Below are 14,957 nucleotides of genomic sequence, written 5' to 3'. Positions count from 1 at the left end.
TACCTGAGTAAATGGCAACAAAATCAGTCTACCCATTGAATAAAACACTAATTACTAAAAATACTTATTTTAATGTTTACTATAAGTATATATTACTTTTGAAAAAGTCAGAGATAGCCAGGCGTCGGTGGCTCACGACTATAATCCTAGCTACTCAGGAAGCTGAGATCTGAGGATCACGGCTCAAACCCATCCCAGGCAGGAAAGTCCATGAGACTCTTATCTCCAATAAACCACCAGAAAACCAGAAGTGGCACTGTGGCTCAAGTGGTAGAATACTTGCCTTGAGCTGAAGAGCCCAGGGGCAGTATTCAAGCCCAGAGTTCAAATCCCACAACCGACCAAAAAAAAAAAAAAAAAAAAAAAACGGTCAGAGATGTATCACAATGGAAAAGAGCTGGTCTAATTAAAAACTAGGTTATAGGGGCTGGGAATGTGGCTCAGTGGTAGAGCACTTGCCTTGCATGCATGAGGCCCTGGGTTTGATTCCTCAGCACCACATAAGCAAAAAAGAAAAAATCCGGAAGTGGAGCTGTGGCTCAAGTGGTAGAGTGTTAGCGAGTTCAGGCCCCATGACTAGACCAAAAACAAAAAACAAAAAACTAGGTTATAAAATATACTGTAATTACAACTAGATAAACAAAAATATAAACAAAACCTGATTGCCCAGCTTTATAACTGGAAGAAATTGTACATAGTAGTTGTTCAGCTCATCATTCTAGTTCCTAGAATTCAATAAATATTTGTTCTAGTGTAAGTATTGGAATTAAAAATGAATTTTAAAAACTTTTAAGTACCATACACAAAAACAAGACTGATTTCATAATCCACAACAATGCCATGGAGGAAGTTACTTTAATGTTCATAGAAAGGCATCCACTACCAGACTGACAAGAAACCATGCTCACAAACAGAAAACCCACACATCTGGACCAATAGAATCATTCATACTTCAAAAACAATGTATTGTTGATATGGAATGATAGGGCTATTTTATAACACTTCAACGTTTTCGACAATGCTGAAATCTATAAATAGCTGGGGAGTTTACTGTTTCTTTCTTCACCTTCACCTTCTGAGTTTTATCCTGTAAGAATAAAAAGATGATCAGTAAACACAAAGAGAAGGCTTGTGAAACAGGAAAACTGAAAAGCTTCCTCAGAAAAAGCCTCTAAGACATCCCTCAAGTAGTGAAGGCATGGAGCCCTTCTGCCCTGGGCATCCACCGTATGCAATGAGTGACCTTCCTCCGAGCATCCAGACAGTACTGTACTGGCTATGTAGGAAGCACCTAGAGGAGTGCTCAAATAACTGTTGCATTTAAAATTCTAATTCTCATTCTCTCACGGAACCCCAGTTGAGAAAGACTGACCTCAATGATCTGCAAGGCTAAAGAATTTGACATTTAGAAGAGTAATAATATGAAAGAGGCATCTTCTATTCCTTAGCTCTGCTATTTAACTACACAATGTTGTCTATTTTTAAACACCAATGAGTGACATGCACTGTTTTGTTAACCTGTTTAAATGTTACGGGAGCTGCTCATAAGCTATAAAGTTCATATGCTACCCAATCCTACCCTTTGCAGTTCCAAGGCACTGACTAATAACCCCCTTATTACCTTCTTAATCAAGGAACATTTCCACACTGTCAGAGCAAGAAACACTGGCTCAAACCACTGCCCCTGAGGAGCAGACATTTTCACTGGGCTTGATTTACACACAGCTGAAATTCAGTCTCAGTTAAGACCTTTACAAGGAGAGAGAGGGAGAGGGAGTTGTGCCAAAGGCTCTCTGTACTCACCATAAGATCTTTGCGTGTTTGTATTTTCTGAGAAATAATGAACATTTTCTTCTCTCGTTCAATCCGCTGCATCAAGCAGTTATACTGCTTTTGCCTTTCTTTAGCTATCCGCTAGAGAAGCAACACATATATTTTAAGCAAAATAATTAACAGGCAAAAATTAACAAGAAACTGGCTCTTAGGTTACAAATGAAACCCAAATGTATAAATGGTTTTATAGACTCCCTTCCAGAATTATTCCAGAATTAACACAATGTCATTACTATAAAGTTGGCAACTCTAGAAACATCACATTCTATATCTGAAAGGAATCTTGCAGACTACCTTACTGAAACTTTTCATTTTACAAATGTAGAATGAGGTCTAGAGAAGAAAAATAACTGCCCAAAGGACATACAGCAGTCAGGACTGTCCTGGTTCCCCTAAACCAAGTATTTTCCCATTGCTATGCTATGCTAAGCTTTTTCAATCTCTGTGTGACCACCTCAATTACCTGAGATGATAGCAGCAATGTACTGGAAATCCTATACAAAGTGAGCAGGGAGCAACAGAAAGGCCATTGGCCATGATGGCAAAAGGATTTTTTTTCACAGGAGCTGACCTGAGAATACTCTATGCTAATACCTCAGAGGCCACTGGTTCCTTCAGTTTGGGGGAATCATAAACCTCTGAGAAACTGATGAAACATTGGATTTTTCTTGAGATAGCATGGCAGGTTACATATCCCTTATCCAAAATGCTTGGGATCAGATTTTGAATTTTGAGGGTTTTGGAATATTTGCATGTATATAACACATATCTTGGGCATGAGACCCAAGGTATCTGAAAGCAAAGTTTATTTATATTTCATATGTTCCTCCTATACAGCATGAAGATAATCTGGCACATTTTCAGTATACCTGAATTCTGACTGTGACCCATATGAAATCAAGTATGGAATTTTCCACTTGTGGCATCACGTCAGCACTCAAAAAGTTTCCAATTCTGGAGCATTTTAAGTTAAGAATGCTCAACCTGTTATACATATTTGCACAAAATTTCAATGTGGGAGGTGAGTGTTCATAGATCTCCTAAAGCCCATTCATGGATTGTTCACCCACTCCACGTTCCAGACTTGCAATCCACCCACAAGCAATCTCGTAACAAAATCTGAACAAAACAATACCAGACAAAAATGTCAAGATCTAAACCTTCATAACTTCTAAGAACTGTGATAGTGAACTATTCTTCACATGTGTTTGGAATAGTAGTCTCTTTAAGAACTACCACCACACTTGGGAAGTGTCAGCAACACAGCTAATTGAAAATACAACTAATTGACAAACAGGGTTATCACAAGAACACTAGTCAGCTGGCTCCTCAGCTGGAAGTGTTATCTTCATAAAGAGGAATATTACTGGGCTCCAGACTTCCAACGACTCACCCATTCTAGCATAGTCTCACAGCAGTGGTTTCAGACAGCTTTTGTTTTCACTTTATTGCACAGACTGTCAAATTTATGGGATTACCCAATATAGTCAAACTAATTAGGGGTATTTATATTACTAAAGCAAGTTTAGCTGCCTCTGAGCGAGAGAAAACTGCTGTGAAATTAAACATTGGAAGCAAAACTGATGCAGTGTAAATGATTCAAATCAAAACAGAACAGCTGTCTGCTTGAAACACATTGACAGCATTTTTTTTTTCAAATGAATCAGTCAGAAGTGAGAGTTCAACTCCAGAAGGGCTTTGGGGAAAAGCGTATCTGCTTTACGACCTAGTTAAATAATAGAAAGTACCATAAAGAAAAGTCAATATAAAATTCTGGTTACAAATACATAATATGAAGGACCTCCTAATATGTGTAGGCACTGCTAAAGGTTCAGCATCAAACACTGGATACTACATACCTGAAGTGTCAATGCTCCCTCCTTAATCTGCATTTTAAAAATGTTGGTGACTGGTGGGCACTGGTGGCTCAGGCTTATAACTTAGCAACTCAAGAGGCTGAGATCCGAGCACCTCAGAAGCCAGCCCAGCCAGGAAAGTCTCTGAGAGTATTATCTCCAATTAAACACTAAAAAGCTATAAGTAGAGCTGTGATTCAAATGGTAGTGTTAGCCTTGAGCAAAAAAGTTCATGGACAGTGCCCAGGCCTTGAGTTCAAACCCCACCACGGGCACAAAACGCACAAAACACACACACACACACACACACAGCACACAGCACACAGCACACAGCACACAGCACACAGCACAGGATCAGGGTTGAATTCAAACCAAGAATCTAAGCTCCTGACCACTGACTAGGGTCACACGTTCTCCAGCCTTAGATTCTAAGGAACCCTTCCCCACTTTCACTTCAACCATCAAATCCTTTCACAATGCTAGATAGTGGGAAACTTTGGTTTTCTATAAAGAATATTAAATATAGTGGCCAAGAAAAATAAAAAATAAAAACCAATAAAAGACTCAAGATTGTCCCAAACTCCCATCTGAGTAAAATGGGGAAAATTACCTTAAGTCGAGTCTCATGGGTAACTCCTTTCACTTTTTCCTTCTGCAAGGTCTCTATCCTGGGTCTATTAAATACTCTGTCGACTAGTTCCGGGGCTGTTTGCAGGTGAGTAGCAATATCAAACTGTGCAACTAAAATTCAAGACAATCCTTAAAAAATCATCCATCTCTAACACTGGACCACAATAGTAATATGGCAGGTTGTCCCAAAAGTCTTCAAACATTTCATACCTTCCTTTTTGGTATCAAAAAAGAACACATGCTTATTTTGTTGCTTCCCCTGGAAATCCAGCAGATGGAGCTCTGATTTTAGTCTTTCAATTTTCTAGAATAAAGAATATGGCCTTTCTTTAAATTGGGTTCTTCTGCAATCTCAAATACAAATTTACAAAAGCTTAGAACTTTTTACATTATATTATTATTATTGATAACTAATCAATAATTCATTTCACTCTTCAAAAGGAGAGAACCAAAATTTATCAAGCACCAACCAATTTATCATATACCAGGCTAGACATTCTACAGAACTCAATCTTTACAACAGTTGTATAAAATAGGAATGAACAAACAGCCTTAATTTACCTATAGCCTTGGGACTTACAAATGGCAGAGTCAGAACCTGTCTCATTCTTAAATCTGAACTCTACTCTCTATAAGTTTACTTCTAAATCTTATTACAATCAAGTACACTGTAGGCAGGCACTCTACCATGTAAGCCATACCCTTTACCCAATAAAGCACACTGTAAGACTGTAAATGCCAGAAGCAATCAATTGGTAACTTGAGATTAATGGATTTCTTTCCTTTCATACATCAGAACAAAGAGTTAATTGTTACCTTAGCTTCCGCAAGCCTTTTCATTTCTATGTATTTGACATCCTGTGTTCTCATCAGCTTGAGCTGTTCTGGAGTTACTTCTTCCTTAGTCTCCTTAATAATATGAACTCCATCCTAAACTCCAAATTTTAAAAATACATTCCCTATTAGAATATGATCATTAATATGTTATTGACATAGTTCATGTTTAGAGAAATACAACTCAATGCTGCCTCAAGAACAGTAACTCAAGGCAATGGGCTTCTAAGATGTACGTTCACTGCATCCCCTCTAATCACCTACTCTCAGGAAACTACAAGTGTAAGACAACGTGCACACAGAAGCAGGAATGCATACTGTTCAAGAAGACAGTTCTGCCTTGGACAACAGCACCTGGACCAACTGCAAAAGAGCTAAATTTAAACCAAGGATCCTTCCTCCCATCGTTTCCTTCACCTTTATTTTCTTTTTTTTTCTTTTTCACTAGTCGTGGGGCTTGCACTCAGGGCCTGGGCACTGTCCTTGAACTTCTTTTTGCTCAAGGCTAGTACCCTACCACTTGAGCCACAGCATCATGTTAGCTTTTTCTATATATGTGGTACTGAGGAAGCAAACCCAGTGCTTCATGCATTCCAGGCAAGCACTCTACCACTAAGCCATATTCTCAGCCTCACCTTTATTTTCAAATACTTAAGGATCAAAACACCAATTCATTCATTTTGTACCCACCTGGAGCTTAACTCGAGTCATTTTATAATAGAATTCATCTGGATTTTTTTCAAGAGCCTTCTTTCTAAGAGCTTTGAGGAATTCTTGTTTTTTATGATAATCACTTTAAAAAAAAAACAGGTTAACATAAGGTTCACTGGCAACAAAATACACACACACACAAACACACACACACACACACACACACACACACACACACACACACACACACACACACACACTGAGAAGACTTTACAAGCATTTAAAAGCTGATATAAGCTGGGAATGGTGCAGCACTCAGAATACTAAGGAGAATCAGAAGCTGGAAGCACCAGAATAGACTCCACAGCAAAACTTTGTCTTAAAAACAAAACAAAAACCCCTAAAAGTTCACACAAAAATGAAATCTATATTCCACTGAGTTAGGCTGGTGTCTCTGGAGGGTCCTTATCTTCTTTCCCAACCATATCTAGAATGAACTGTTCCTATTCCACATAAATCTTTGTGCCATTTCTATTACAATGGACACCAAAAGAAGCCCCAATTCTCCTTGAATGGGGTTCTGGTACAATTTTTGGCACCAGATATCCAGTATTATTGAGAAACTACATACTGTCAGAGCCAAATGACTGGAGTGGTAGATTCTGAAGCCACACTGTCAGGTTCAAATCTGAGTTCCTCATTCACTTCTAGCTGAGTAACTGTGGGGAAGTCAGTACACTGTTCTATATCCTAGCTTCACTGTAAAATTAGTATAATCAGTAACCTACCCCCCAGAGGGTTGTTGGAGAAATATTTTTTAAAAAAAATGTAAATCTCTTAGAACACTGACACACCCAGTCATGATACATGCTTATTACTATTAGTTTCAAAAAACTAAAAAAAAAAAAAAAAAAAGCCACACAACTCTGGAACCTACGCTAAAAGCATAAGAAGGGCCTCAGCTGAAACATATAGCTAACACATATCTATAAGCCCTTTGCAAATAAAGTGCTAAAGGAAGAGAAAAGGGGCATAACTGTTTTTTAAAATGTTTTCTAAGTTCATTATCATCCACGCGTAGGCTCATGAATCCATCTTTCATATTTCTTCATTCCATTCCATACACAGTGATGTAAGAGACTCAAAAAATAGAACTTTAGATCCTATCTCATACTTCAAGAAAAGGGAGAAAAAAGATTCACCATTTGACTCAAGCACAAAGAAAGAGGGCAAATCAAAACCAGTAAGAGGAAATTATCTGGAGCAACACAGTAAAAATAATTTATAATGCAGCTAGTTTAGAGAGAAGCTTAGGAAAAGAGAAATATATCCAGCAGATTTCCAGAGCTTTGGCCATTTTATCAATGGCATGAATTATTTTCCAGTTGGACACAGACCCTCAGCTGCAGTGCAGAGAAGTTGTAAGCTTTCTTGGCAGCACCTCTGCCAAAAAGACTGGACTTACTCTGCACGAAGTTTGTAATCTTTCTTTTTCTCCAGAAGACCAAGATGTTTTCGAAAGCCAGGCTATAAGACAAAAGGAATAAATTTAACCTTAGTTTCTCGCAAAAACATGTTCAAATCAACATTAACATCTGATGGGACCAAGTCTGCAGTGCTGGGTAAATCTGTGTCCTTGGAGCAGACCCATTACTATGTTCCTTCCCCCTCCCCCTAACTGGGCTCTGCCCAAGGATGAGAGGGACCATGTAGGCGCCAGACAGGTCACAAGCACTGCCATAGTACGATTCTTGGCCTATTAAGGTCAGAGAAAGGCAACAATGACTCGGCACTAAGCAAGCAGTTGCCAGTTGTACTAAAATTACTACCAACTTAATCCAAGGGCTTATAAACTACTACAAGAGAAAAACATAGTAACAGGAGGCAAATGTGGTAAGGGAACTAAATTTAGAATCTGGAGAATTAGGTTTAAATCCATGCTTTACCTTTTCACAGTGTAACCTTGGGCGAGTTACTTAACATCTCTGAGCTGATATTTCCTAACTGTAAAATGAGATTAGTAAGGGCAGGAGTGGTGAAGTCTAAGGCAAGAGGATGGCCAGCCTGAGCTACTCTTGTCTCAAGAAGAGAAAATGAATTTGGGCACCAGCAGCTCACGCCTCTAATCCTAGCTACTCAGGAGACTGAGATCTGAGGATCCAGGTACAAAGCCAGCCTGGGCAGGAAAGTCTGTGAGACTCTTATCTCCAATAAACCACCAGAAAACCGGAAGTGGCGATGTGGCTCAAGTGGTGGAGCACTAGCCTTGAGTGGAACAGCTGAGGGACAGTGCCCAGGCCCAGAGTTCAAGCTCCACAACCAACGAGAGAGAGAGGAGGGGGGGGGGGTGAGGGAGGAGTTGGGCACTGGTGGCTCACATCTGTAATCCTAGTTACTCAGGAGGCTGAGAGCTGAGAATTTCTAGTTCAGAGCCAGCATGGGCAGGAAAGTCTCTGAGACTTATTTCTAATTAACCACCAAAAAGCCAGAGGTAATAGAGCTATGGTTCAAAAGTGGTAAACTAGGAGCTGGGAAGGTGGCTTAGTGGTAGAGTGCTTGCCTTGCATGCATGAAGCCCTGGATTCCATTCCTCAGCACCACTAAGCAGAAAAAGCTAGAAGTGGCACTGTGGCACAAGTGGCACTGTGGCACAAGTGGCACTGTGGCACAAGTGGTAGGGCACTAGCCTTCAGCTGAAGAGCTGAGGGACAGCACCCAGGACCAGAGTTCAGACCTTATGACCAACCAAAAAAAAAAAAAAAAAAAAGTGCTAGCCTTGAGCAAAAAAAGGCTCAGGGACAGTGCCCAGGCCCTATGTTCAAGCCCTAGGACCAGCTCAAAAAAAAAAAAAAAAAAAGAGAGAAAAGGGAAGGAGAAATCAATAGTACTTAGCTCTCAGGGCTCAGTGAACCCTAAGTAGCAGAGCCTATACATGGCATGTCACATGGCAGGTATCCAGTTCACATGTACAGCCATCCCTCACTAAATTGTGGCTTCACTGTATCACGGGTCGGGGGGAGAGGGGATTATTTTGTGTTTTTGCCAGTCCTGGGGCTTGAACTCAGGGCCTGGACACTGTCCCTGAGTGTCTTTTGCTCAAGGATAGCACTCTATTTTTTTTTTTGTCGGTCATGGGGCTTGAACTCTGGGCCTGAGTGCTGTCCCTCAGTTCTTCAGCTCAAGGCGAGCGCTCTACCACTTGAGCTACAACGCCACTTCCGGTTTTCTGGTGGTTTATTGGAGATAGGAGTCTCACAGTCTTTCCTGCCGGGGCTGGCTTTGAACCGCGATCCTCAGATCTCAGCCTCCTGAATAGCTAGGATTACAGGCGTGAGCCACCAGCGCCCAGCAAGGATAGCACTCTATTACTTGAGCCACAGCACCACTTCTGGCTTTTTCTGTTTATGTGGTATTGAGGAATTGAACCCAGGGCTTCATGCACACTAGGCAAGCTCCCTACCACTAAGCCACATTCCCAGCCCTATCACAGGTTATTTTAAAAACAAATCAAAACAAACAAAAACATATGGGCTGGGAATGTGGCTTAGTGGTAGAGAGCTTGCCTAGCGTGCATGAAGCCCTGGGTTCAATAAACAGAAAAGGCTGGAAGTGGCACTGTGGCTCAAGTGGTAGAGTGCTAGCCTTGAGTACGAAGGGGCTCTGGGGCAGTGCCCAGGCACTGAGTTCAAGCCCCAGGACTAGCCAAACAAAACTCTAGTGATCCCTCACCTATCACAGAAGTTACATTCCAGAGACCCGCACCATAGGTGAAAATCTGAGAAGGAACAGTAAATGACCTGCAATACAGCAAGGGGTAACTATATAATGCTACTACTTTGCAGATTTTCACCTATGAGGGAGGGGGAGGTCTCTGGAACATAACTCCAACAATAGGTGAGGGATCACTGTACTGTTCTTGTACATGTAATGCAAGGTATAGAAGAAAACCATGAATGATAGAAAGTACTTTCTCAGACAGACTAAGCATGGAGGGTACATGATTAAAGTACCTTCTACAAGCTACCATTCATTAGGGGTGTACTATATATGAGGATCTATGCAAGCTGTTTTTGCCTACATCATCCTAATAGAACTCGTTACAAAGCAATGCACTTTGTATGTTACACCATCTCATTTAATCCCCAGTTACAAAAAGAAAAGCACACAGTCACATCAATTTTCCAGAAGGCAGATAAAGATTATCTATGCAAGAGTATGGAACCAGGAAATAGCAATTCTAACTCCAGAACTCGCTCTGCCTGGGCCAATCCAGGACCTCACACACTCCATTAGACTCTATCCTCCTCTGCTCTGAAGATTCTTGATTCTGAGTACATACATTTCTCTACCATTGAAACCTGTGAAGTTCTTTTTGTGTGTGTACCGATCCTGGGGCTTGAACTCAGGACAGAGACCTCTCTGTCCTTGAGCTTCTTTTGCTCAAAGCTATCACTCTACAACTTAAGACAGTTCCACTTCCAGCTTTCTGGTAGTTAATCAGAGTTAAGAGTCTCACTGACTGTCCTGCCTGGGCTGGTTTTAAACTGTGATCTTTACATCTCAGCCTCCTGATGAGCTAGGATTTCAGGTGTGAGCCACCAGTGCCTGGCTTTAGGTAGAATTAACAGTCACCTTTACCACCTTTTTTCTTTCAAGAGACACAACTCCACACCTCTTCATCAGAAGACAGCTTTTATTTTAAATACAGCCAAAGGAGTTTGACAGAGAAATGAACCTTAAGAGTCAAAAGATCAACATAAAGCAGAAATCTTAAAATCTTCTGGCACACGACTCCCACTTTTTTTTTTTTTGGTTGGTCGAGGGCCTGAACTCTGGGCCTGGGCGCTGTTCCTCAGCTCTTCAGCTCAAGGCTAGCACTCTACCACTTGAGCCATAGAGCCACTTTCAGCCTTTTCTGCTTATGTGATGCTAAGGAATCGAACCAGGGCCTCATGCATGCAAGGCATGCACTCTACCACTGGGCCACCTTCCAAGCCCTGTCTCCCACCTACTAATCCCAGTTCCAAGGGAGGTGGAGAGATAAGAGGTCTGAGCCTGACCCAAGGCCAAAATGAGAGACCATTTCGAGAATGACTGCAGCAAAAAGGACTGCTACATGGGTAAGATCCTGAGCACAAGTCCAGAGTTTCATCCTCCTGCCTAACAAAAAAATCGTGATTTCATCCTCCCTCCTAACAAAAAATCTTAAGACCTGTCATGTTGCATGAATGTACATGTGTTGTTATAGAAGGAAACCTGATATCGCCTATGTAGTCTACATAAGAATCCCCTCCATATAAGGTTTCTTCAGTTGCTCCTCCAACTGCCTCACTAAAGGAAGAATGGGATAAAGTTCTGAATGTATAAACAGGGAATGTAATAGTCAATGTGTTCACCCAACTTTTCAGTATGGCCTTTTCTTCTCCTTTCCCACGATGACATTCAATTCCTGTGGAGACACTGCCATGATCAGGCTTCAAAGCCCCTCTGTTACTTCTTGCAACAGTGGCTCAGGATATACCAATCTCTTTAAGCATCAGATTCCTACTTGTAAAACAGGGCAACATCACACCTCACAGGGATATGATATTACCACCTTGTAAAGCATGTAGGGATGTGCCTTATATATTGCAATGCTCAAGATATGTACCTTCATGTGGAGACTTGTGGTTCTTGCCTGTAATCCCAGGAATGGGGAGGCTGAGACAGAGGGTAACAAGTCCCAGGCCAGCCTGGGCTACACAGTGAGAACCTCTCCCAACCAGTCAATCAAGTGATGGCTTTGCCTTGAAAAGGCAAAACTGCTCTCCAAGTCCAAATTTTACAATAAAGTTCTCTTATCATCTCAACCCCTTTCCATACACATTCCACATTTAGAATTTTTTTTGTGTGCCATCTCTTATAAAGTTGTATCATTATAGATCTCCTAGTAGTCTCTGGATTCAAAAAACCTGGTTATAACTTCTTGCTTTGTCCCTTGCCAGCTTTACCTGTATGTCTTTGGGCAAAGTACTCAACCTGTCCAAGCCTTTGTTTCCTCATCTGTTAAACCTGAGTTACTTCTAAAAAATCTTTGAGTTCAATGAGAATGAGAATAAAGCATTCTGTACTTTGTTGAGCACTCCTAGATTGACCAGACATCGATGTTACTAAGTGGTGGTATCAAGTATGGGATCTGTGGTTCACGAAGATCTACCACATTGGGTTTACCTGTGAAACAGGTATAATTAATTTTAGATTAGTCTGCCTATAGCCTACTATACAAAATGACAAATTATACCGGGGCTTCCAGTACTGAGCATATAGCAGGTGCACAATAAATGCTAATAGGCAGAAAGCTGCACTGTGTTCAAGGGGTCTTAGTTCTATACCATCAGTCAGCTGTACAACTTGAGACAAATCCATCTCCGGCTGTTCCCACCTAAAATGAGGTAGGACTAGATGTCTATAAGGGCCTTTCTGAAGCAGGTATTACGTGATTTCTGACAAGTCATGTGGAGAAATTGAATCTACACACGTTCTTATTTCTATTCAACCTTCTCGCACAGACATCCTTCTGGGAAACCCAGTATCCACCCATCTATCCTGCCTGAATTGAGGGACTGTAAATGATCGTCTATCTGTTTATTCTATCTGTAAATGGTCAAGTCACTCTCGATCTGTTTCACAGGTATAAACCCAACATGGCAGATCTTCGTGAACCACAGATCCCACACTTGATACCACCACGTAGTAACATTGATGTCCAGTCAATGACCGGTGTACTCAGCACGCAGAGCTCAGTGTCTGTCGGGTGTGGGTTCCAATTCCAGCTTCAAGGCCAGGCACTTGACACACACCATCTCACTTAATTACCCACTGAAACCTCTGCAGGGTAGATCTGTCCCCACGTGGAAGGGGAGGGAGGCGGCAGCCTCTCTTCCTATACAGAAAGCTGCCCCAAGCCTCGGCCCCGCAGCCTCCCAGCGACGCGGACGTCACTCTCAACACTTCCGTCTATTACATATTTGGCAAACACGCTAGGCCGCGACCCAGACGCCGAAGAGGTGAGGGAGTCAGGGCGGGAGCAACTCAAAGGGCCACCAGCCAGCGCTCGTGGGGCCAATGCGATCCTACCTGGCTTCGCTCTCGGTGTTCCCGCTGCCGGGACTTAGCCGCTTTACGAAAAGCCGCGGCCATGGCCGCAGATTCCTGGAAAATCTCAAAAGACTATGCCGGTTACTATACCGCCCGGGCCACTACGTCGATCTAGGCTACCGGAAGCGTGCTCGGCCCGCCCAGGAGCTTGGAACCACCCACTTCCGCCAGTCAGCCTATAGGAAGCCTGCTTTCAGGAATTACGTCACCAAGGTCAGGGCTCTTGGGACAAGCGCCTCCTGGGAGATGCAGTTTCCTCCGTGTAGTCCTGTGACTCAACGAAAGCCAACTCTTACTCGCCGATGCAATTCCACGCATCCGGAGACCTTGTCTGGAGACGCTCCGCCGCGCGTTGGCACCTGGGAACACGTGGTTTGAGCTTTGCTTCGGGCTGTACTGGGTTTGTGTGCGTTTGTGTCCTCACCTGCAATTCTTCCTTACTAGCATTATTTACGCGGTACATTTAAAGCTAGGATCAGGGTGAATCCTACAGCTTACCAGAAAACACACTAGGAAGACACAAGAAGGCTTATTTGGCTCTGGTACTGAATCACTGGCTCCATGACTTTGAGCTAGTTTCTTGACTTTAATGAGCATCGTTTTTCTAACCCATAAAAGGCAGATAATAATAGCATGCACTTCGTGCCTCATAGGACAGTCGAGAGCATAGAATTGAGGAATTGTCTATAAGCAGCATTGAAGAGAATCACCTAATGACAGTAGTTTCAAAGTTCTGAGTCACTCACACCCTGGAGGGAATAGCTGGTTGGCTGGCTAGCCGAATGTTTGTCAAAGTACATTGTAAGGGTTAAGACTGAATGACCATGGGGTATTATTCTGATCCTCACTCTGATACTAACCAAAGAAAAGTTAGCTGAACCTCAAACTCCTCTGTAAAGCAGTGTAATACTAGAACCACAAGATTGTTGTGAAAGTTAAATGAAGTAGTATGGTTGATGTGCTTAATGCTGTGTTAACCTGTTAACAGGTTCACAATAAAAAATGAAGCTATCATTGTTTTGTTGTGTTTTGTGTCTTTTCTGCCAGTACTAGGGTTTGAACTCAGGGGCTAGGCCTTGTCACTTAATTTTTTGCTTATGGCTGGAACTCTATCTACCATTTGAGCTACAGCTCCACTTCTAGCTTTCTGATGGCTAATTGGAGAAAAGTGTCTCATGAACTTTCATACCCGGGCTGGCTTTGAAACACGATCCTCAAACATCAGCCTCCTGAGTAGCTAGAATTTCACGTGTGAACCACTGACACAAGCTACCCACAGCTATCTTTTTTTTTTTTTTTAGCATTACTATCCCTGCCTTCAAGTTGACAGAGAGAGAGAGAGAGAGAGAGAGAGAGAGAGAGAGAGAGAGAGAGAGAGAGAGAGAGTGCAAAGCAAATCCTGAGGCATTTGGTTTCTTTTCCACTATGTGACTTTCGGCAGGTTCCATTATTGTATCCATTTCTCAAAACAGTAATCACCTCTCCAGCTGAAAAGGTCTGGGGAAATCCTTGTTTCAGAGTCCCCAGAAATGCCAAGACCAGGGGATCAGTGGGCATGAAAGAGTTGAAAATAGCTGGGATCTGCTGTGTGATAAGTTTTTCCTACTCCTGCACTAGATCCTTGCTCAATGAGGGCATGGGTGCTACATTCGTTAACAAAACTCCATTTTGTTTGTCACCTGCCATTTGAAGATGAGATCCTTCGTCATCTGGCCTGTGTCCACTTTTCTAGCTTCATATCAGTTAAGAAACTCAGCCAGCAGTCAAAAACATCAGAAAATTCAGGTGGCAGCCCCAGGCACTTGTCTGAAGTCTCAGCCACTTCCTCTGAAGAAGTGTTGACCAAGAGAGGCAGAAGAAGCCATCTCTACATTGGATGTGGAAGATTCTGGAGTCAGCCCCAGTTTGAAATTGAAATTGCACAACTATCACCTATTGACTTGTTAGTTAAAGCCATATTGTCAAAATATCTGAGCTGTTATGTCCTTCCCCATCTTCTCTGTAAAGTGATAGCAA

At 42.1% G+C, this 14,957-nt stretch overlaps 1 protein-coding gene across 2 annotated transcripts; it reads right to left on the bottom strand.

Moving 5' to 3' along the window:
* Positions 1-836: 836 nt before the first annotated feature.
* On the bottom strand, positions 837-13,072 carry Utp11 (UTP11 small subunit processome component). 2 transcript variants are annotated; one of them, XM_070008711.1, is made up of 8 exons: positions 12,921-13,072; positions 7,270-7,331; positions 5,844-5,946; positions 5,136-5,249; positions 4,530-4,623; positions 4,300-4,430; positions 1,804-1,914; positions 837-1,087 (listed from the first exon to the last, which is right to left on the bottom strand). In XM_070008711.1, the coding sequence occupies exons 1-8, from the start codon at positions 12,981-12,983 to the stop codon at positions 1,004-1,006; spliced, it is 762 nt and encodes a 253-aa protein (XP_069864812.1). In that variant the 5' UTR covers positions 12,984-13,072; the 3' UTR covers positions 837-1,003. The 2 variants fall into 2 exon arrangements, with proteins under 2 accessions (XP_069864812.1, XP_069864813.1); XM_070008712.1 differs by lacking the exon at positions 12,921-13,072 and adding an exon at positions 12,644-12,662.
* Between the last annotated feature and the right edge of the window lie 1,885 nt (positions 13,073-14,957).

The sequence above is a fragment of the Dipodomys merriami genome, unplaced genomic scaffold, assembly GCF_024711535.1.
Source record: "Dipodomys merriami isolate MVZ:Mamm:240054 unplaced genomic scaffold, mDipMer1.0.p SCAF_71, whole genome shotgun sequence".
Taxonomy (NCBI): domain Eukaryota; kingdom Metazoa; phylum Chordata; class Mammalia; order Rodentia; family Heteromyidae; genus Dipodomys; species Dipodomys merriami.
Note: the sequence above shows the minus strand (reverse complement) of the source record. Positions and strands in the feature narration are given on the sequence as shown.

What these genes read in the sequence shown, in the direction of transcription:
- Utp11 (XM_070008711.1), bottom strand. Translation starts at nt 12,983, where the DNA reads ATGGCCGCGGCTTTTCGTAAAGCGGCTAAGTCCCGGCAGCGGGAACAC. An exon ending in AACACCGAGAGCGAAGCCAG is followed by an intron (nt 7,332 to 12,920) that starts GTAGGATCGCAT and finishes TTTGTCTTATAG; the next exon opens with CCTGGCTTTCGAAAACATCT. An exon ending in AAAGGCTTGCGGAAGCTAAG is followed by an intron (nt 4,624 to 5,135) that starts GTAACAATTAAC and finishes TCTTTATTCTAG; the next exon opens with AAAATTGAAAGACTAAAATC.